This window comes from Schistocerca piceifrons, chromosome 4, assembly GCF_021461385.2.
Source record: "Schistocerca piceifrons isolate TAMUIC-IGC-003096 chromosome 4, iqSchPice1.1, whole genome shotgun sequence".
Taxonomy (NCBI): domain Eukaryota; kingdom Metazoa; phylum Arthropoda; class Insecta; order Orthoptera; family Acrididae; genus Schistocerca; species Schistocerca piceifrons.
In genome coordinates this window covers 533432320-533456185 of record NC_060141.1, presented here as the reverse complement: position 1 = coordinate 533456185, position 23866 = coordinate 533432320, and the positions used below count along the sequence as shown (strand labels likewise).

At 43.0% G+C, this 23866-nt stretch overlaps 1 protein-coding gene across 1 annotated transcript in view; it reads right to left on the bottom strand.

The window, feature by feature from the left end:
* Positions 1 to 23866, bottom strand: part of LOC124795525 (neuronal acetylcholine receptor subunit beta-3-like) — a 144098-nt gene that overhangs the window by 28469 nt on the left and 91763 nt on the right. Inside the window, exons 7-8 of the mRNA XM_047259596.1 lie at positions 22446 to 22598; positions 14608 to 14783 (exon numbers count right to left, since the gene is read on the bottom strand). Of these exons, the coding sequence (XP_047115552.1) occupies positions 14608 to 14783; positions 22446 to 22598 (329 nt within the window). The remainder of the gene's footprint in view (positions 1 to 14607; positions 14784 to 22445; positions 22599 to 23866) is intronic.

Genomic DNA, 23866 nt, shown 5'->3' with positions numbered 1-23866 from the left:
AATTGTAAGACAATAGGATGATGAATTGGGTATCATTAGGGACAAGGGAGGATGAATAAGAAATAAAATTCGAAACAGTGAGGTTTGAGAGACTAATTAAATCGACTGGAAGTCTCTCTAAGCTACGATGTTATTCTGTTTCGAATAGGGTATTCTGATTCTGTGTTCGTGGTGCATGTTCGTCTGTCTTATTCTTGGTCTTCAGACTTCGAGTGTGATTCATGTATTCATTTCGAAGTCTATTACTATTTACTGCGATTCTAATTTTACAGTCCATATTGGACGGTTTTCCTTCTGTTCTGAAGTTCGTCCATGAACATTCTACTGTGTTCACGCTACGTGGCCTACACTTCGAAAAATAATTGGAACTTAACTTCTACAGTCTAATTACTGTAGACGAAAGATGCTGCATGAACACTGGAGCACGGAAAATGTCCACTGCACCTGGAATAACAGAGGACCTCTGGCGGTTTAATTGGAGAGCAGTTAAGGAGGAAGCAGTGGACAGTCTTAGTTCACCTGCTCTAAAAGTCGCCTGTAAAACCACTGTTACATAGAGATGTGGAGCTAACGACAATGGGTGTCAATAACGACCACACGACACTTTCCTAACACTCTTGAAAGATCAACATGTCGCAACACGTCAGACATCTACAAATTTATGCATCACTGATTGCATCATGAGGTGGGATACATTCATCTCTCTATTTACCTGCCATTTACTGAGTCACGTCTACGTCCAATCTAATCAGCCCAATGAAATTATTATATGCCGATTGCGCCTCCTTAGAGTCGGCAGGGGCATTTTTTCTCGTGTTTCAGCAGATATTTACAATTTCGTTTCTGCTTTGTGTAACTAGAGTGAGCCAAAATAAATAGGGCTCCTCATAATGAGATTTTCACTCTGCAGCGGAGTGTGCGCTGATATGAAACTTCCTGGCAGATTAAAACTGTGTGCCCGACCGAGACTCGAACTCGGGACCTTTGCCTTTCGCGGGCAAGTGCTCTACCATCTGAGCTACCGAAGCACGACTCACGCCCGGTACTCACAGCTTTACTTCTGCCAGTATCTCGTCTCCTACCTTCCAAGGTAGGCAAAGGTCCCGAGTTCGAGTCTCGGTCGGGCACACAGTTTTAATCTGCCAGGAAGTTTCATATCAGCGCACACTCCGCTGCAGAGTGAAAATCTCATTCTGGAAACATCCCCCAGGCTGTGGCTAAGCCATGTCTCCGCTATATCCTTTCTTTCAGGAGTGCTAGTTCTGCAAGGTTCGCAGAAGAGCTTCTGTTAAGTTTGGAAGGTAGGAGACGAGATACTGGCAGAAGTAAAGCTGTGAGTACCGGGCGTGAGTCGTGCTTCGGTAGCTCAGATGGTAGAGCACTTGCCCGCGAAAGGCAAAGGTCCCGAGTTCGAGTCTCGGTCGGGCACACAGTTTTAATCTGCCAGGAAGTTTCATATCAGCGCACACTCCGCTGCAGAGTGAAAATCTCATTCTGGAAACATCCCCCAGGCTGTGGCTAAGCCATGTCTCCGCTATATCCTTTCTTTCAGGAGTGCTAGTTCTGCAAGGTTCGCAGAAGAGCTTCTGTTAAGTTTGGAAGGTAGGAGACGAGATACTGGCAGAAGTAAAGCTGTGAGTACCGGGCGTGAGTCGTGCTTCGGTAGCTCAGATGGTAGAGCACTTGCCCGCGAAAGGCAAAGGTCCCGAGTTCGAGTCTCGGTCGGGCACACAGTTTTAATCTGCCAGGAAGTTTCATATCAGCGCACACTCCGCTGCAGAGTGAAAATCTCATTCTGGAAACATCCCCCAGGCTGTGGCTAAGCCATGTCTCCGCTATATCCTTTCTTTCAGGAGTGCTAGTTCTGCAAGGTTCGCAGAAGAGCTTCTGTTAAGTTTGGAAGGTAGGAGACGAGATACTGGCAGAAGTAAAGCTGTGAGTACCGGGCGTGAGTCGTGCTTCGGTAGCTCAGATGGTAGAGCACTTGCCCGCGAAAGGCAAAGGTCCCGAGTTCGAGTCTCGGTCGGGCACACAGTTTTAATCTGCCAGGAAGTTTCATATCAGCGCACACTCCGCTGCAGAGTGAAAATCTCATTCTGGAAACATCCCCCAGGCTGTGGCTAAGCCATGTCTCCGCTATATCCTTTCTTTCAGGAGTGCTAGTTCTGCAAGGTGCGCAGAAGAGCTTCTGTTAAGTTTGGAAGGTAGGAGACGAGATACTGGCAGAAGTAAAGCTGTGAGTACCGGGCGTGAGTCGTGCTTCGGTAGCTCAGATGGTAGAGCACTTGCCCGCGAAAGGCAAAGGTCCCGAGTTCGAGTCTCGGTCGGGCACACAGTTTTAATCTGCCAGGAAGTTTCAGGCCTCCTCATGTCTTTCATGCGACGCCCCGTATCGACGGATAATGTAGGTTTGTTTTCCGTTACAAACAAAATGGTTTTTGAATCGAAATTTTACGTTCGCATTCGATAGAGCGGTCCTTAATTGGCCTAGTTCGGTATTACTATCCTCGATATGTATTAACAGGGACTGTAAAACACGAAGAATAAACGGAAGTTCAGCTGCGACTCACTGTCGGTAGTGCTGCAGGGCGGTGTTGTTGCTACTGGAGCACTGGTAACTCTTCGAGTTACAAATCCTCTATTAACACATAACAACAAAACAGATGTCGCACTAGACTAATCAGGACCGCTCTATTGAGTGGGCGCGTAAAATTACGATTTAAAACTCATTTGTTTGCAAAGGGAAACAAACGTAAACTGGGCGTCGCATGAAAGACGTGATGAGCGCTGTTTATTTTGTCTGACTCTATCTACACAATGCAGGAACAAAATTGTATCCACCTGCTGGTACACCAGAGAAAACGCCCCTGCCGACTCTTAGGAGACACCCTATGTAATCTATATGTGGGAAGCAAAGAAATAATCATAATTATGTTTTAAACCCTGCCTGTGTCATTTTATTTGAATTTGAAACATTTTAGTGATCAATGTAAGAACATATCACTACTTTTGCATACTGAGTTATTACAGTACACTACATTAAGAATAAACTATAGCAGTGCCGGTTAGTGCAGTACATGCTTACACAGGCTATATTTAATCTAGTTAACTAGATACAAAGCTGGTACTTTTAACATATTTGTTGTCTCCTAAGTTATTGCGGGTGGACTGTTCATTTGGCGTTAGCAGTGCAATATTACTTGACTAGAATTGTGTTTTTCAAAGGAAAACGTGCATCTGTAAGAACTGAGACCTGTTTACAGTGCATAAAGCCGCGCAGTCTTAAGAATAACACTACCACTTGCCAAATAGCTAACTTCACTTTTGAATCCTTCGATCTACATATTCAGAGAATTTTGTCGGTTGGTTGATTTGGGAGAAGGGAACTAACAGCTAGTTCATCGGTCCAACATCGGATTAAGAAAGGATTGGAAAGGACGTCGGCCGCGCTCTTGCAAAGGAACCATCCCGTCGTTTGCCTGAAGAGATTTAGTGAAATCACGGAAAACGTAAATCAGGATGGCGGGACGCCGGTTTGAACCGTCGTCCAGTCGAATGCAAGTCCAGTGTGCTAACCACTGCGCCACCTCACCCGGTCAGAGAATTTGTAGACTGAATGATGTACGTTTTCTAAAAATTTTTCTGAAGAGCTACGGAAGCCAAAGTCTATCTTCATACTAGGTGAAAGCTTGTTCAACACCTCTGAAAGTACGTAGCTCCATTCTGAGACCCAGATAAAGGTGCTTGTCTTCTATTGGTCATGTGTAAATCAGCTGAAATTAATTTTCATTCTCAACGATGAAACTGCTAATCGGTAAATGTATTGGGAGAGGAGTGTAAGAAGTCCAACACCCTTCTAACAAATATTGTATGTATGTGCTAAATAATTTTATTTGCGAGTACTTTTCTCCAAACCCGAGAAAATATGCAAAGTAAGACAGCACAAAGGCCTACGCGTCCAAGGGAAAAACTCAATGAACTTAGCTTATTCATTAATTTATATACATGTCGAGTACATTTTAACTTATCTTACTGGAACGCATTGAACTTTAAGTACAGTGATCCACTTGGCAGTGTCTACTTCTGGTGTCTTCTCCTCGTAGTAACAGGTTGTTATCGCTTGTCTGATACCGTGTGGTCAGCTTCGAACCACTTGAAGGCTTTTTCAGCTGTCATCTGACTTGTGCCTCCCAAAACTGAGTATGCAGTCCTGATTCACAAGCATGTGTCATCATCAATCATTCCAGTTGAAGAACCGCTTTTTAAGGACATTGTCTGAAAACGTATCTAGATTATGAACAAGAATGGACCCAATAGCGATTTTTCTGTGACCACCACATGCTATGTTCCTTCATTTTAAAATTAGCTCCATGCATGCGACAGTCTGTCAATGAACCCCTCTGTTTACTGTTATGAATGTAAGACCCCATCCATGGAAAAGAATAGTAAATAATGCCGTAAAACTTCGCTAAGTACAAATTTGTGATCCTGTTTTTGGTGAAGTTATAAAATATGGTTACAGGAATTTTTTTCTTCTTTAGCTCTGCATCGGCGCCATTTGAGGGATCGTGTTTTGCTTTCACTTTCGAGAATCATTCGCAAAAGTGATATGGAGAAGCAGTTAAACATTCTGCTCATTTAAATGAGTCCGTTCCGTATTGTAGGTCACTTTTTCAGTTACTTTTCCAATGACTGGGCGGAATGAAATAAGTCTGTAAACAGAAGTGGGATGTTTATCTTCAAGTTTTATTGACAAATGTCATTACATAATACTTAAGTCTATAGGGAAATGTGCCGTGACTCACTCATTGAATACAGCACAAGATATTGATGTTCTGATAGTCTCCTCAAGTTTGCTACCGGATTCTAACGAAATTTCGGCGGTCTATCTGTCCGCCATCTTCAGCTGAACGTAGCTGCTGCTTAGTCTCGCTATCAGCTTCCAGTGGCACTCATCAGCAGAAGCAACATTCCCTTAAATATGGCGGAAAGATGGATCACCGAGATATCGAATCATGTTGATCTCACGATCCGGCGGGAAACCTGAGGAAATTACCAGGAATTATTTCGCTGGGAAAGACTAGGAAATCATTTTTAATATCCTGTTAGAAACACCACTACAGCCATCCCGTAAGTGATCTGATGACCTTTATTTAACACTTTCGCTGACATGCGGCTTATAGGACTGTTGCACCCAAGCCCAAGAAAGCCAGAAAAAATATTTTTTGTTTCTAACCAGGTGCTGAATATTTTATAACGTTGCGAAGTGCACCCCGAATGTATAAAATCTCGAAATGCTTCAAAAAACGGCTTAAATTGTGAGATAGCCGGCGTCCTCATGGGTCAGCGGCGATACCATCTTCAGAGAGATTGACATTGTGAGCCGTGAGGACGACGGCTACCTCACTTTCTTACGGGACATGATACAGAAACAGGGTATAAAATATATGAAAACGCATCCAATTAATTGTTATTTATTAAGTATATGTAATCAATAGGAACAAAAATAGTTTTTCGTACAATTAGTGTATTTTTGAAAAGGAAATGCAAACAAATTCATGACAGTCCATACATGGTTGTTGTTGCTGCGAGTTTCTGACCTTAATTTCTTCCTTTATTTCTTGAAATCTTCAAATAGCAAATTCTGCATGTCTTCCGCATTATCTATTTCGCTTGTCTGACAGCATGCTCTCTACCAGTGTATGGTTCTGGAAACATTTAGAAGATGGATTGGGAGTCGGTGTATCGATGTTGCTCTCCAAAAGCCTCTTGATTATTTCCCCCCTAAAATTCTATAAAGGAATATTTTTCTCGGTAAATATTTTGTACAAAAAGTGAGCGTGCACTACTACTGTGTGAAACATAGTTTAAAACGCCACTTTATGGTGCCATCTTAGTGTTTTCCTCAGTGGCAAGAAATAGCTTGACATCTGGTCTGACACATCGATTCCTTGCTTTGCCACAGTATGGTACCATCTCAGTGTTTTCCTCAGTGGCAAGAAATAGCTTGACATCTGGTCTGACACATCGATTCCTTGCTTTGCCACATTATAAACCAAAATGGTAGCAGGCTTAAATATTTCCAGTTTTTCTTCCTAGTGGTTCACATTTCGATGCCATACTCAGTAGTGGGAAACATCACATCTCTTTTGTCTTGCCATTTTGCCACTATCATTCCATTAGACTCTCTTCCAATCAGTCTGCCTTTTCTTTTTTGTGACGTCGTGATGGCGGGGGACCGGAGGTGGGGGCAAATACTTTCTGTTTTTTCTCAGGGTACCTACGATGTTCGTACTTCTATCCAACAAATTCCTAGCTAATGACACGCTTTTGTAATAAATGTATCAACAGCGCGTTCCTCATCTACATATTTTTCCATTAGGTCTAAAACTACTATTTCTTCAGGATTTTTATTGGCACTGTACAGCCGTCCTGTGTAAACAATCTTTCTCAGCGTATAGGCTTCAGATCCTTCCGATTCTAGGGGTAATGTGGGTCATTAAATTCCGAGGTTTCTACATTTTTGTACTGTATGTTCCTCAAAGCGCTACAGTCCACTTCGGCCCAGTTTCCATTTTCACTTCCTTCTAGAAATTGAGGAGAAGTAAGTTTTGTAATGGATGCCTCAATATCTCCTTCAATTTCCTGGTCACATTTATTCTCAGACACCAATTGTTTCTTGGGTGAGGAAGTTTCATTGAGTGCGTAGTCATCATCACTGTCGTCACTCAAATAACAAACATCAGATAACTCACCATCATGAGTATTGAGAAATTTTAACAGATCTTCCTCTCTCAAGATATGAGACTTATCTATCAGTCGCTGTTTACCAATGCAGGGACTGGGGCTTGAATCTCCACCGCGCTTCGTCTGTGACCTACCATTATACTGTGCCATTTACTGTACAACAGAGGGCAAAATAATGATATAAAAATATATTTGGTACTTAGCAAGTGATTGCAGAATAATTCGTAACCTGCCAAATAACTACCTGAGATATTCTTCAATTTCTTATACCAAACTTGTATCATTCTGCTGCATGTTTACTCATGACTGTTTCTAAACAATTAAAACCAAAGTATGAAAACAATGTATGGAAACCATGTCACAGGGACGGTTTCTTTTCTTTATTGTCATTTTGATACCTTACAAACAAGGTAGGCCGGCAGCGCTCTATTTACGCCGCTCTTCGGCCATAGGAAAGACACACACAGTATAACAGGAATACAGAAAAACAAACATACATGGAGGACAAAAACAGGAGACAATCATAGTAAAAATAAGCGAAGTCGTTCACCAAAAATGGTTCAAATGGCTCTGAGCACTATGGGACTCAACATGTTACGTCATAAGTCCCCTAGAACTTAGAACTACTTAAACCTAACTAACCTAAGGACATCACACACACCCATGCCCGAGGCAGGATTCGAACCTGCGACCGTAGCAGTCCCGCAAGTCGTTCACCGACGTACTGCTCGGAATAAAAAAAAGTTCAACACTGGACACAACGGAGAATACAGAATGTCACACGTGAACAGAGGTGCTCGAATGGAGAAACACTGATGCACCGACGGGACGACAAACACTAGCACTGTGGCGACGATCTCCGGCGCACGAAGACGCACAGTTCCCACATTTCCGAAAGAACAGACACCATATCCACTTAAGTATATTACGTAACCTAGGTCATCATCCTACCCATGTCATCAAAGCATCGCCCACCTTACCAGTCATGTCAATATCAGCGTCGTCGAAAGCCAATTAAAGAAGTTCATAACGTGACAAATCAAGCTACCTCCTCAACCCATCCCATACCCCTTACAACGTACCACAACCTACTCTCCAAAGAAATGCGTGAAAGATGCAATGTGTACTACTTCCGCATCTAATATACAATTGCGAGACACACATACCCTTTGAAACACAATCTTGTTTGAATTACGAAACTCCACCATGTGAAAAACCCTGCAAACGACCTTCTCATGCTTCACTACATGATGTGGGTCTCTTGGAAAGTACATATCATTTGCCACAAAATACGCCTGCGGCTATTAAACACACAGATAGTTAAAAACCCATTGACTTACGTAGTGTAGTTAACTAATAATAAATACTTTGTTGGTGCAAATGAGTTTTACTCCAACGAATATTACGCAAGACTTGTAAAAAGGCGAAAGGAAAACACGACTGCTCCTTGATGTTTCTGTAGCTTGTCGCCGCCAACGCATTCTTCATATCTCTACTATTATACCATGCGTGGTTTAAAGCGCAATAAACACACAATAATTTTACACAATTTAAATTGTTCTATGATGCATGTGAAGACCCACAATATCAATTCAAAGTCCCAACTGTCTCCAGAAATATGTCGGTAACACAAAGCGCCGGGTTTATGTCGCATATCACAATATTATTTCACACATACAAACACACACACACTAACACAGACGCACATACACTATATGATCAAAAGTATCCGGACGCCTGGCTAAAAATGACTTACAAGTTCGTGGCTCCAACCATTGGTAATGCTGGAATTCAATATGGTGCTGGCCCACCGTTAGCCTCGAAGAAAGCTTCCGCTCTCGTAAGCATACATCCAATCAGGTGCTGGTAGGTTTCTTGGGGAATGGCAGACCATTCTTCACAGAATGCTGCACTGAGGAGAGGTATCGATGTCGGTTGGTGAGGCCTGGCCTTCCAAAACATCCCAGAGGTGTTCTATAGGACTGAGGTCAGGACTCTGTGCAGGGGATACTATTGTCGTGTTGAAAGCTGCAATCGCCATCCCCGCATTGCTCTTCAACAGTGGGAATCAAGAAGTGCGTAAACCATCAATGTAGGCCTGTGCTGTGACAGTGCCTCGCAAAACAACAAGGGGTGCAAGCCTCCTCCATGAAAAACACGACCACACCATAACACCACCGCCTCCGAATTTTACTATTGGCACTACACACGCTGTCAGATGACGTTCACCGGTCGTTCGCCATACCCACACCCTGCCATTCGATCGCCACATTGTGTACCGTGACTCATCACTCCACACTTTTTCCACTGTTCAGTTGTCCAATGTTTACGTTCCTTTCACCTAGAGAGGCGTCGTTTGGCATTTACCGGCGTGATGTGTGGCTTATGGGGAGCCGCTGGGCTATGAAATCCTAGTTTTCTCACCTCCCGCCTATCACAGTACATGCAGTTGGGAATTCCTGTGTGGTGGTCTAGATAGATGTTTGCCTATTACACATTACGACTCTCTCCAGCTGTCGGCGGACTCTGTCAGTCAACAGACGAGATCGGCCTGTACGCTTTTGTGCTGTACGTGCCCGTTCATGCTTCCACTTCAATATCACATAACAAACAGTGGACCTAGGGATGTTTAGGAGTGTGGAAATCTCGGGTACAGACGTATGACACAAGTGGCAACCAATCACCTGACAACGTTCGAAGTCCGTGAGTTCCGCGGAGCGCCCCATTCTCCTCTCTCACGATGTGTAATAATTACAGAGGTCGCTGATATCGAGTGCCTGCTTGGCAGCACAATGTACCTAATATGAAAAAGGTATGATTTTCGGGGTGTCCGGACACTTTTGATCACAAAGTGTACACACACATCTTTCAGATTGATGACTGAAACTCGACAGTGAACTCTAAGGTGAATACCCCACTGGTATTCCCATGCCAGATATTTAAAAGTCATAAGCTAAATAGTCATTAAACATTTCAGGTAAGGAGACGTAACGTAACGTAACGTTATCATGCTTGTAACTGCAGAAAATACATGTTAGTGAAAACACTATGCTAATTCGGTGAACACATAGGTAAACAGGCAGTCTGAATTAATTCCAGCTACTGGAAGAATTACATTAATTGCATTTTAAAGGCCTAGTCTTGATATATGTGACATAACACTCTTAAATTAAATACTTTCACGTCTTAATGGTTCTGCAATGGTTGCCAAGTGTTAAAATAGTATCCCTACATCCATTATACACAAAAATTGTTGAAATTTAAGTCTGAGGAGATGTTATTGGTGGTTCATAGAACATACTGTCATCATCTGACGTTTATACAAGCTTTTCAGCAATATTTCACTTGAGTGAGGACCAGTTTAGCAGGGGGAAAGATAATGTGCCGCGTGCTACACTAGAAAAATATAATCGATAGAACTGACTGTCATTTATTGCGTTTAATTTCAAATAATTGTGCTTAGTCAAGGTTTGATTCAACAAAAAATATCGACCAAGGTTGCAGTATCTACCAAATAGTGCTATGGTGCCAAGTCCCTCTAAAATTGTAATTTCCGTAATTATCTACTAGATAACACTAACATGTAGTACAAATAGGAGACGTAAAAGCGTCACTCTCACATATAATGTAGGAAAAATAAAAACCGCCGAAATATGATCTTTGGAAGGAAGGAAGCAAGTGTTTTGATGAAATTTTGTTACGGTTAATCAGTTAATCTGCTTATTTTTGTAATAAACAACGAGAACTTCTACTATGATTACGTTCATTCATCACAATATGACTAAAGAAAGCGCTAGAACAAGGCAGAGAAGGAACATAGAGAAGAGTGATGGCGCAACAAGGGAAAGATGAAAAGTGTATCGCTCGAAAATAAAATCTTAGCTACAGAAATAAATTTATTAACTAGTAAAACACATATGCAGATTCCTTATTGTAATGTTGCTGCGATCTTCTATCCCAAGATTGGTTCTGAATCTGCATACTGTATTCATATCTTGGTCTCCCTCTATGACTTGTACCCTCCACGCTTCTCTGTTGTACTAAGTTGGTGACCCCTTGATGTCTCAGAATGTATTCTATTAACTGATAACCTCTTTCAGTCAAATTGTCACACTAACACAACTTTCTTTTCTTCCTGATTCCATTCAGTTCCTCCTCATTACTTACGCGATCTACCTATTTAACGTGCAGAATTCTTTTATAAACCCGCATTTCAAAAGTTTCTATCCTCTTCTTGTCTGAACTGTTAATCATCCATGTTTAACTTCCATATATGGCTACACTTGAGAAAAATACCTACTGAAGAGACTTTCTGGCAGTTAGACCTATATTCTATGTTAAAAAATTTCCAAACTACATTTATACCCTCTCTACTTTCACCATCATAATTAATTTTACTACCTGATTTAATCCGTGTACATTACATTGTTCTTGATTTTGCTTTTGTTGCTGTTGGACTTACGTGCTCCTTTCAAGACACTGTCCATTCTATTCATGTGTTCTTCGGAGTCTTTCGTTGACTCTAACAGAATTACAATGTCATTGGTGTATTTTAGCTTTGTATAGTAGTTTCAGTTGCAAAATTCTACTTGAATTATCAGTTTGATTCAAGTTCTAGTATGAATCCAATAATGCAGCCCACAATATTCTAGGATAATTTCCTTAAATTTGCATTCATAAGTAGGTAAATATTCGAAATAGTCCTTTTGCAAGAGATTTGACAGCCGCGTACGAGAAAGCAGTATGGAAAACAGTTGGGGTAGTGGTAGAACTTTGCTTGTGGAGTGTGATCATCAAACAGACCATGAGAAAGCAATATGGTGAGACAGTTGGAGTAACATTTTGACAGGCATCCGGTGCATTATCTTCGAAGGTACTATGAGACAGCAGTATGGTGAGGCCGTTAGCATAAAAGTGGGACTGGACATGTGGTTGGTTATCTTCAGAAAGCCTATGAGAAAGCAGAACGTCGAGACAGTGGAGGTAACAGTTTGACTGGGATGGTACTATGCAATCTTCAAATGGTCGTTGAGAATGCAGTTTCGCTAGGCAATTGGGGTAATAGTTTGAATGTGATCATGGTGTATGAAACGTGAATTCATAGTCTTAAGCTTAGAAAATCATCCCAAAAATGTCATTTTAAATTGTGTTATGTATGTTGGACATTAGTAGTGTTAAAGGTTAAGTAGTAACACTGCAAATTGACGATTGGTTTGCGTGGCGCTCAACTGCACGGCCATCAGCGCGTGTACAAATTCCCAGTCTGTACACAGTCCAATCTAGTCACTTTCACGAATGATGATGGAGTGGTGCGGACAACACAAACACCCAGTCCCCAGGCAGAGAAAATACACAATCCGACTGGGAATCGAACACGGGCCCCATGATTCAGAGATAGTAATGCTAGCCACTAGACTACAAGTTACGGGCCTCAATTGAGGCACATGTTTTTGGTTGATGGCAAGTCAAAGAATGGGCTGAAGCTTTCACTGCTTACAACATACTGTCCCAAAACCCATTTTAGAAAAGAATGTTGTATAAACATGGTGGGCTTGTGTGTGATTGTATGTAGGTGTGTGTGTGTTTCGCTGATGTATCTTAGATGTTCAAGTATTACAAGTTTCACTTTGTGCGTAAATTTTCGTTATTTACTTTGAATGTAGAGCTAAAAAAAATCAGATCATTCAGATACTTCTGAGCACAGCTAAGATCACCACCTTCGGTCCCTCATTTCAACTGGCCTCTTCATTTTAAAGCCCACTGAACTATTACACAGTGATTAGCTGCATCATTTTAATATTCAGCTGAGACTGCGTGTACAGGGTGGTGGAAGGGTGGAGAAAGGGAAGGAGAGGGAAAGGGTGGGGATGGAGAGGGGGCATAGCGTGTCATGTGTTGATGATAGGATTCACAAGTCTGATGATGCCACTCATGTGTGGTGACATCTCTGATATGAGTGGAGTGGGGTTTGTGATATCGTTGGTAGGGTACTGACCCGGAGCAAATATCAAAAATTAAAAAAAAAAGAATAGTTAATTCATAGACATACCACATGCTATGGTCAGACTAGCTGTTTCTAGCAAGCAAGTGGCCTCTTACCAGAAGCATTCACTTGCCACACTTGACCTGGTGAGGGATGATGCATCAAAACCACCCATCTTAAAAGTATCTTTCCCATTACCTATTGTACAATCTCTTTATTAATATGTTATACATAATGGTTCATATAGATCTACATCTACATTGGAAAGCGCACGGAAAGAATGAACACCTATATCTTCCCGTACGAGCTCTGATTCCTCTTACTTTATCGTGGTGATCGTTCCTTCCTATGTAGGTCGCTGTCAAAAAAATATTTTCACATTCGGCGGAGAAAGTTGGTGATTGGAATTTCGTGAGAAGATTCTGTCGCAATGAATAACGCCTTTCTTTTAACGATTTCCAGCGCAAATCCTGTATCATTTCTGTGACACTCTCTCCCATATTTCGCGATGATACAAAGACTACTGCCTTTCTTTCAACTTTTTCGAAGTACTCCGTCAGTCATCTGGTGAGGATCCCACACCGCGCAGGAGTATTCTAAAAGAGGACGGAAAAGCGTAGTGTAGGCAGTCTCCTTAGTAGGTCTGTTACATTTTCTAAGTGTCCTGCCAATAAAACGCAGTCTTCAGTTAGCCTTCCCCACAACATTTTCTACGTGTTCCTTCCAATTTAACTCGTTCGTAATTGTAACACCTAGGTATTTAGTCGAATTTACGGCTTTTAGATTAGACTGATTAATCGTGTAACCGAAGTTTAACAAGTTCCTTTTAGCACTCATGTGGATTACCTCACGGTTTTCGTTATTCAGGGTCAACTGACATATTTCGTTCCATTCAGGTATTTTTTCTAAATCGTTTTGCAGTTTGTTTTGATCTTCTGATGACTTTATTAGTCGATAAACGACAGCGTGACATGCAAACAACCGAAGAGGGCTGCTCAGATTGTCTCCCAAATCGTCTCCCAAATCGTTTATATAAGGAACAGCAAAGGGACTATAACACTACCTTGGGGAACGCCAGAAATCACTTTTGTTTTACTCGATGACTTTCCGTCAGTTGCTACGAACTGTGACCTCTCTGACAGGAAATTACAAATCCAGTCATATAATTGAGACGATATTCCATAAGCACGCAATTTCAATACAAGCCGCTTGTGTGGTACAGTGTCAATAGCCTTCCGGAAATCTAGAAACACGGAATCGATCTGAAATCCCTTGTCAATAGCACTCAACACTTTATGTGAATAAAAAAGTGGTTGTGTTTCAAGGGAACAATGTTTTCTAAACCCATGTTGGACTATGTGTCAATAGACAGTTTTCTTCGAGGTAATTCATGATGTTCCAACACAATATATGTTCTAAAATCCTGCTACATATCGACATTAACAATATGGGCCTGTAATTTAGTGGATTACTCATACTACCTTTCCTGAATATTAATGTGACCTGTGCAACTTTGAAGTCTTTGGGTACGGATCTTTCGTCGAGTGAACCGTGGTATATGATAGTTAAGTCTGGAGCTAATGCATCAGTATACTCCGAAAGGAACCTAATTGGTATACAGTCTGGACCAGAAGACTTGATTTTATTAAGTGTTTTAAGTTGCTCCAATACTCCGCGGATATTTACTTCTACGTTACTCATGTTGGCAGCTGTTCTTGATTCGGATTCTGGAATACTTACTTCGTCTTCTTTTGTGGAGGCAGTTCTTGTCATAAAGCTTCCACTGTGACGGAGTCCGATACTAGTGTGAGTAGCGGTTTTAAAAATGTTAATGAGTAGGTTAGGCGTTCTGAGGTTTACAGACATAGTGAGCTCACCTGCAGCCTGAGGGAGCCATGGGGAGAGCAGAGCAGGAACCGCGCGGGCCCGGACTCCAGCAGGGAGGGCAGCCACACGGGGGTGTCCAGCGTGCGCAGGCTGCTCAGCCTCCGCAGGCCCACGGCAGCCATGAAGGACGCACACGCCACCACCAGCAGGTCGCGATACATCAGAACTGCCCAACACACACAGACTCAAGCGTACACTAGAATCACAAGTTAGAACACGAAACAGTGGAGATCTCAGTGACGTTGTAAAATAACCTGATGGAAGTGGATGCAAATTATGAGCAAAAAGATGAAGAAGTGCTAGAAGAAATGGGCAATATTTTCCAGTCATAAATGTCAACTAAGCGGTTGTATCGTACCTCCTTACATCTGTAGAAAGGAGATGTCATCCTTCTAACTCTATCTCGCATAGGATACGTCATTATGGTGCATGGATTCTTCCTCCAGCGAGAAGCCTGAATCTGAAATCTTATGGGTCTTAACTACTAAGGTCATCAGTCCCTAAGCTTACACACTACTTAACCTAAATTATCCTAAGGACAATTACACACCCATGCCCGAGGGAGGACTCGATCTCCCGCCGGGACCAGCCGCACAGTCCATGACTCCAGCGCCATAGACCGCTCGGCTAATCCTGTGCGGCCCAGCGAGAAGACTCTCCAATGTGCTCCGCTAGTGTGGTAGACATAACGATGTCCCGTATCATAGTTCTCTGTGTTATACACTCCTGGAAATTGAAATAAGAATACCGTGAATTCATTGTCCCAGGAAGGGGAAACTTTATTGACACATTCCTGGGGTCAGATACATCACATGATCACACTGACAGAACCACAGGCACATAGACACAGGCAACAGAGCATGCACAATGTCGGCACTAGTACAGTGTATATCCACATTTCGCAGCAATGCAGGCTGCTATTCTCACATGGAGACGATCGTAGAGATGCTGGATGTAGTCCTGTGGAACGGCTTGCCATGCCATTTCCACCTGACGCCTCAGTTGGACCAGCGTTCGTGCTAGACGTGCAGACCGCGTGAGACGACGCTTCATCCAGTCCCAAACATGCTCAATGGGGGACAGATCCGGAGATCTTGCTGGCCAGGGTAGTTGACTTACACCTTCTAGAGCATGTTGGGTGGCCCGGGACACATGCGGACGTGCATTGTCCTGTTGGAACAGCAAGTTCCCTTGCCGGTCTAGGAATGGTAGAACGATGGGTTCGATGACGGTTTGGATGTACCGTGCACTATTCAGTGTCCCCTCGACGATCACCAGTGGTGTACGGCCAGTGTAGGAGATCGCTCCCCACACCATGATGCCGGGTGTTGGCCCTGTGTGCCTCGGTCGTATGCAGTCCTGATTGTGGCGCTCACCTGCACGGCGCCAAACACGCATACGACCATCATTGGCACCAAGGCAGAAGCGACATTCATCGCTGAAGACGACACGTCTCCATTCGTCCCTCCATTCACGCCTGTCGCGACACCACTGGAGGCGGGCTGCACGATGTTGGGGCGTGAGCGGAAGACGGCCTAACGGTGTGCGGGACCGTAGCCCAGCTTCATGGAGACGGTTGCGAATGGTCCTCGCCGATACTCCAGGAGCAACAGTGTCCCTAATTTGCTGGGAAGTGGCGGTGCGGTCCCCTACGGCACTGCGTAGGATCCTACGGTCTTGGCGTGCATCCGTGCGTCGCTGCGGTCGGGTCCCATGTCGACGGGCACGTGCACCTTCCGCCGACCACTGGCGACAACATCGATGTACTGTGGAGACCTCACGCCCCACGTGTTGAGCAATTCGGCGGTACGTCCACCCGGCCTCCCGCATGCCCACTATACGCCCTCGCTCAAAGTCCGTCAACTGCACATACGGTTCACGTCCACGCTGTCGCGGCATGCTACCAGTGTTAAAGACTGCGATGGAGCTCCGTATGCCACGGCAAACTGGCTGACACTGACGGCGGCGGTGCACAAATGCTGCGCAGTTAGCGCCATTCGACGGCCAACATCGCGGTTCCTGGTGTGTCCGCTGTGCCGTGCGTGTGATCATTGCTTGTACAGCCCTCTCGCAGTGTCCGGAGCAAGTATGGTGGGTCCGACACACCGGTGTCAATGTGTTCTTTTTTCCATTTCCAGGAGTTTTTTTTTGAACTAGAGGGCAATGGAAAATCGACATTATTTTAGCTAACATTCATGTGAAATAGAGAATGGGGAAAGAATGGGACAAGATGAGTGGGAATTCATGACTTCCAACCGCACAGGGCACTGTGGTATTGCAATGCTGAAAGCTGAAAATTTGTACCAGACCAGGAATCGATCCCATATGTATCTCTCATGACCAGTTGCCTCAACCGCTTCGGCTGGCCGGACATAGCCCCTGACCAACTCAAATTTGCAATACTGCAATACATTCTCCATCATCTTTTAACTCCCTATTCCCAATTAATTGATTCCCGTAAAATTCGCACGATATTCTGCACCTGAACTGAAACAAATGTCAAGGAACTGTTTCGGTCTTTTAGGAATTGGAGTGGTGTCTGTTCCGTCAGACTCTTACAACAGAACACAAACCACCAAAATATAAACATTTTAGCTAACAGTAAGAACGAATGTGGTATTATTTTTAAGACTCTAACTTGCCCCCGAAAATACTACGGAGGAGTTCGTAATCAGTTATTATCAGTGCGGCTGGCCTATCAATGTGTTTTGCAAGTGAGCGGTTAACCACATGTATCTTAGTAGATGTTTTAGACCCGTTATTGTACTATCTGTGTTTCAATAGAACATTTTACAATATTTTACGAAATTTGTAATATCCTGCAGGATTTGCTGAAACATGATTGTGCTGGTGAACATGAGTGAGTTCGGGAAGCAGTGAAAGCAGTTTTAAATAAGGTTATATTTTCTCTCTTTCTAATTTTTCATGAATTTTAACGATATTCATTTCTACTTATTTTTGACAGGGGCTTTGATAACACCATCTCTGAGCACCTGCGGCTGCAGCGAATATGTTCAGTAGTGCTTTGGCGCACCATCAACCTCTCTGCACGCCTGTGACGTTCTCACACACCAATGAAGGTTCCATTTTTCGTCACGTATACAACTATGTGACTGTGTGTAAAATAAGGAATTTTCCCATTAACGTAGCAACTTTATATGGACTCGGCGTCCTGCTAACAGATAAATCACATGAAATTTATTATAAAGTATGAAGATAGCTGTGTATCCAGTCTACAAATTTAGACAATGGAATGTTATCTCTCAAGGAAGATCACTGAGTTCCAAATTTTGTATCTGCATCCGTTATTGATGCTCGTTTATACACTGATGGAAATGGTAAATGTCTCACCATGATCATCTTGACGAACGCTAGCAAATTGACAACAATATGGCTCTGAGCACTATGGGACTTAACATCTATGGTCATCAGTCCCCTAGAACTTAGAACTACTTAAACCTAACTAACCTAAGGACATCACACAACACCCGGTCATCACGAGGCAGAGAAAATCCCTGACCCCGCCGGGAATCGAACCCGGGAACTCGGTGACAACAATATGCCTTTGGGAAATTTTAATTACAATTCCATCCTTATTTTCAGCAGAGGGAAAAGTCACTACTACCGATTAAGAGTGGTGTGGTTACATGGTGGCTATTAGATGTGTCTAAGGGTATTCTGAAACACAGCGTTCCTGGAGAAAGTGTTAATTTCGGACTTTTAGAATGATAGAATAATAGGGACAGGGAATATAGGACCATCATACCTGCAGATCATGTAGGTGGTTGGTTATCAGGTAGAGACGGCAGAACGATTGATGACGAGATGGAATTGGGACAACAGTTTTGACCCGTACGAGTGTGCGTATCGATGGTCATAATGGTAGCTTATCTTTTCTGAGGGAGAAGTGCGACTTCTCTGGCCTGGCCAGAAGGATACTGATGGTGAAGACGATTAGCAAAAGGAAGTCTGGCACTGCAGCGAGTATGATCAGTTTTCTTCATGCCTTTATCACGACATCGGTTGGTGCCTTGTGTGGTAACCGTGCGTATGGCCGTTTATCGGCCTTTCTTCTATTTTTTGTGTTGATATTCAAGCTGCGCTGGTTATGTGGAGTAGTCTTCAGACGGAAGGCAGCCAGGCTTAATTAATCTTGGTCTACGGCTATTAGGAATGCGGGTTGGGTACCATCGAGAAAAACTGTATGTACCGGTCTGTTTTGTGGCTTTATAATTATCGTTGTTTTGAAGGTATTGATGGCAGATCATCGAAGTCCCAATCAATTTCATGTTGCCAGTGTGGGAAAACTTATGAAAGGCTGTTGGCTGTGATTCATGAATTCGACTTAAGTTTTTGGATTGTCTGTAAAGGGTAATTCCAAATTATGGTGATAACAATAATAATTTTACTGTTCATCTTTACTTGTTATGGCATTTTCCCTTCAGCTTACTGCAAGTTGGTATTTCGCATAACTGTTTAGTATATATGCTATGTTTCCTTCCAAAAATCGAGGGTGACTAAGTTCTCCGTATTTATTTGTTATATTCATAACATAATACCTTAACACAATAAGGCACTTTCTCTGCACAGCTTGTAATTTTGCACCTAACCAAATTTGTCTTTTAACGTATTGTTTATATTCTTAAATATCATTCCTCGTTTAATTGTTATTGGAATTCCAGTGCCTTCTTTCTCATTTGATAGCCTTCAGCGTAATCGGTTATTGCTTATTTTTAATTTTCATTAGTGGTTTAATTTTTTAAATAATTGTTTTTTTTAATTTTTTGTAAGTGTGTTAGAGCAAATATCAGTAGAATCTTGTATGGTATTTCTGGCAAATAAATGTATCCCTGACAGTACCCACTCCAGTTCTCTTCCCCTCTGCCATTCGTCTTACGAATATACAACTGACCATACCAGGAAAAGCACGGGATTTGTGATAATTGTTTGAAACAAATTGCGATTTTATATTTTTTCGTAGAATTTGGTTCACAGGTACGTCTTTTATCATGTAGGCTCACAACACTGTAGGACTTGGGCATCCCAGAAGAGAACAAGTGGCCTATGAATTGAAATTCCTGGAGTGTAATGTTGCCAGAACCATTGCTGAAATGAGTGAATATTTAAGAAGTGCAGTCAGCCGTCTGATACAATTTAGTGTCCTGGCGCTCGGCAAGGTAAGTGACACAGTTCGTGTTTGCTGGGAGTCTCTTGCTGGTGGGCAGACTTATCTAGAATTTTTACATAGTAGTGCCACTTCAGTTATTCAGCTAGTTCAGATTAATGCACAGCTAGACTATATCTACACTGTATGTATGATATAGGGAGGACTTATTTCAGTAGTGGTACAAGTCCATTGCCTCCACTTCACTGTCTATAATGCTTCTGAAATTAATGAGCGAAACAAACAGAAAGAAAAGTTCATCTCAAGCAAGAAGCCATATGCTTGAATATTTCTAGTATCTCAACTGCAGATTTTTCAGCGCTCATTTAACTTTAGGACTCTGTATCTCAATGTGAACAAAAGTGGACTTATACCACTATTGAAATAAGCCCTTCATATGGTAGATTACTGGCGATAAGAGAAGAAGCGGACGTCTATGAAATTTCTATAAGCCCATTGAGTGGTCCACGGACAGTGGGATACAGTGATGTTGATCTGCGGCAAAAGTTTAGTCTTAGAATGGTTTCCTCATGGCAATTCTGCAAGGGCTCCATGAATTAGGTGTTAGTGGATCTCAGCTTGTTCTTTTTATATTTATCAGTGGAGATGCAGCAAAATTCTGGTTTTGCGTAGAGTGTCTGAACTTCTTTTTCCCTTTTTTTGTTATATATGTATACTCTGCCTAACAGGCGTTTATGAAATATTTTAGAACAGGTAATTGGGGATGAAGGTAGCTTGAAGAAGTTGAGACAAAGAATTGTTTATGTAATTTGTCACACAGGATAAGAAATCAGCTTGTTAATAAAAAAAATACTTTCATGTTCAAGATTGCGAAGAATATCTTTTTCGCTGAGTGTATTGTTGTTGTTGTTGTTGTTGTGGTCTTCAGTCCTGAAACTGGTTTGATGCAGCTCTCCATGCTACTCTATCCTGTGCAAGCTTCTTCATCTCCCAGTACCTACTGCAGCCTACATCCTTCTGAATTTGCTTAGTGTATTCATCTCTTGGTCTCCCTCTACGATTTTTACCCTCCACGCTGCCCTCCAGTATTAAATTGGTGATCCCTTCATGCCTCAGAACATGTCCTACCAACCGATCCCTTCTTCTAGTCAAGTTGTGCCACAAACTCCTTTTCTCCCCAATTCTACTCAGTACCTCCTCATTAGTTATCTGATATACCCATCTAATCTTCAGCATTGTTCTGTAGCACCACATTTGGAAAGCTTCTATCCTCTTCTTGTCTAGAATATAGTCCATGTTTCACTTCCATACATAGCTACACTCCATACAAATACTTTCGGAAACGACTTCCTGACACTTAAATCTATTCTCGATGTTAACAAATTTCTCTTCTTCAGAAAGGCGTTCCGTGCCATTGCGAGTCTACATTTTATATCCTCTCGGTGAGTGTAGAGTTTTAAGAAAGCTCATCTTGCCTTTCACATTGAGGCTAGTGAGACGGAGGTGGTAGACACTGTTCATGACATGCGACCTGAGGGTCGCTCTTGAGTGGTATTTACTAACAAACCTAAAATCTTCACTGAACTTAATGAAATCCCTATTGATAGTGACAGCATTCATTTTTCTGATCAACAATAGTAAACATTGACACCTATTGGAAGTATTCCCCAAAGTGAATCTCCGGTACGACAGGAGAGCAGAGAAAAGGATTTGGACAGATTCAGGTGCTTTGACTGTGATCGGACTCGCCATTTTGCACGCAATTGTAATATGAGCCGACAAGGACCAAACAAAGTGTTTAGTACATAGTTCCGCGTAGTCAGCGCGTACACAACTTTCCCACTAGAGCGCGCCCCGCTAAGCACAACAGCGCAGGCGCAGCGCTTGTCCGTCTCCACACTACGAGAGGGCGCTGCCGTAGAGACGGACCAAATTCTGCTTCCACCGATCCGCGTATTAATATGTAATGCAGCCAATGAGATTGCTGCTAACATAGAACCTTTTCTCCTCGCGGATCACACTCGCGCAGTGATACATGAACGCGCGAGGTATTATAACGAGTGTACAGGCCTCCGATTAGCCAGTCTGCATTTGTCTGCACCAGTCTGTACCAGTCTGCATTAGTGTACCAGTCTATAGTCAAGTCTCAGTCTGTGCCTAATAAGATTACCATATCCCTGTACATAGCCATGAAGAGAAATGTATAGACACTTTTGTCAAGTCTCAGAGATATGTGAGAATAAGATTACCGTACCAGTACCAAGAGAACTTCAGATTGTCAATTGTAAATAGCATCCAGAACCAAGTTAAGTAATTTTTATACTTGTTATTATTTTAATAAATGTGTCTGAAAATTAATCAAGTTCTGTTTAAAGTTGGTCACCGACAATCTGCTACTCTAAGCGTGGATGTGGCATTTCTATCGTCTGACCTAACGGCAGAAGATAAGCACGCGACGATAAGACAACGAGACACACTGCTGACACTCGCCTACTTGGTTAGAGCGACAAGTCAAATAATTTGATGGTGTGTGTACTGAAGATCTTACAGTACGCACACCACAGAAAGTTAGGCGGTTTCGGAAACGGAACCTAAATAGAGGGGCGCGCAGAGGTTGTAATAACCTTATGGAAAACGGATGACGGTGGCAGTACACCGATCCTTTCCTGGGAAGCGGGCTGGGAACTGCACTGCGGTACTCACCGACCTGCGGCGCGCTGCATCCGTCCTCTGGCATGGCGTATGACAGGCTGTCGATGACGGCGCAGTGCAGGAAGACGGAGAGGGTCGCCAGCAAGAGGCGCTCGTCGCAGCTGGTCGGCAGGAACCAAGTGCTCACCGTCAGCAGAACCAGCACTGTGGACACAACATTGTGAGAGACTTCTACATCTACATTTACACTCCGCAAGCCGCCCACCGGTGTGTGGCGGAGGGCACTTTACGTGCCACTGTCATTACCTCCCTTTTCTGTTCCAGTCGCGTATGGTTCGCGGGAAGAGCGACTGTCTGAAAGCCTCCGTGCGCGCTCGAATCTCTCTAATTTTACATTCGTGATCTCCTCGGGAGGTATAAGTAGGGGGAAGCAATATATTCGATACCTCATCCAGAAACGCACCCTCTCGACACATGGCGAGCAAGCTACACCGCGATGCTGAGCGCTTCTCTTGCAGAGTCTGCCACTTGAGGTTGCTAAACATCTCCGTAACGCTACCACGGTTACCAAATAACCCAGTGACGAAACGCGCCGGTCTTCTTTGGATCTCCTCTATCTCCTCCGTCAACCCTATCTGGTACGGATCCCACACTGATGAGCAATACTCAAGTATAGGTCGAACGAGTGTTTTGTAAGCCACCTCCTTTGTTGAAGGACTACATTTTCTAAGGACTCTCCCAATGAATCTCAACCTGGTACCCGCCTTACCAATAATTAATTTTATATGATCATTCCACTTCAAATAGTTTCGCACGCATACTCCCAGATATTTTACAGAAGTAACTGCTACCAGTGTTTGTTCCGCTATCATATAATCATGCAATAAAGGATCCTTCTTTCTATGTATTCGCAATACATGACATTTGTCTGTGTTAAGGGTCAGTTGCCACTCCCTGCACCAAGTGCCTATCCGCTGCAGATCTTCCTGCATTACGCTACAATTTTTTAATGCTGCAACTTCTCTGTATACTACAGCATCATCCGCGAAAAGTCGCATGGAACTTCCGACGCTATCTACTACGTCATTTATATATATTGTGAAAAGCAATGGTCCCATAACACTCCCCTGTGACACGCCAGAGGTTACTTTAACATCTGTAGACGTTTCTCCGTTGATAACAACATGCTGTGTTCTGTTTGTTAAAAGCTCTTCATCCCAGCCACACAACTGGTCTGATATTCCGTAGGCTCTTACTTTATCAGGTGACAGTGCGGAACTGTATCGAACGCCTTCCGGAAGTCAAGAAAAATAGCATCTACCTGGGAGCCTGTATCTAATATTTTCTGGGTTTCATGAACAAATAAAGCGAGTTGGGTCTCGCACGATCGCTGTTTCCGGAATCCATGTTGATTCCTATAGAGTAGATTCTGGGTTCCCAAAAACAACATGATACTCGAGCAAAAAACATGT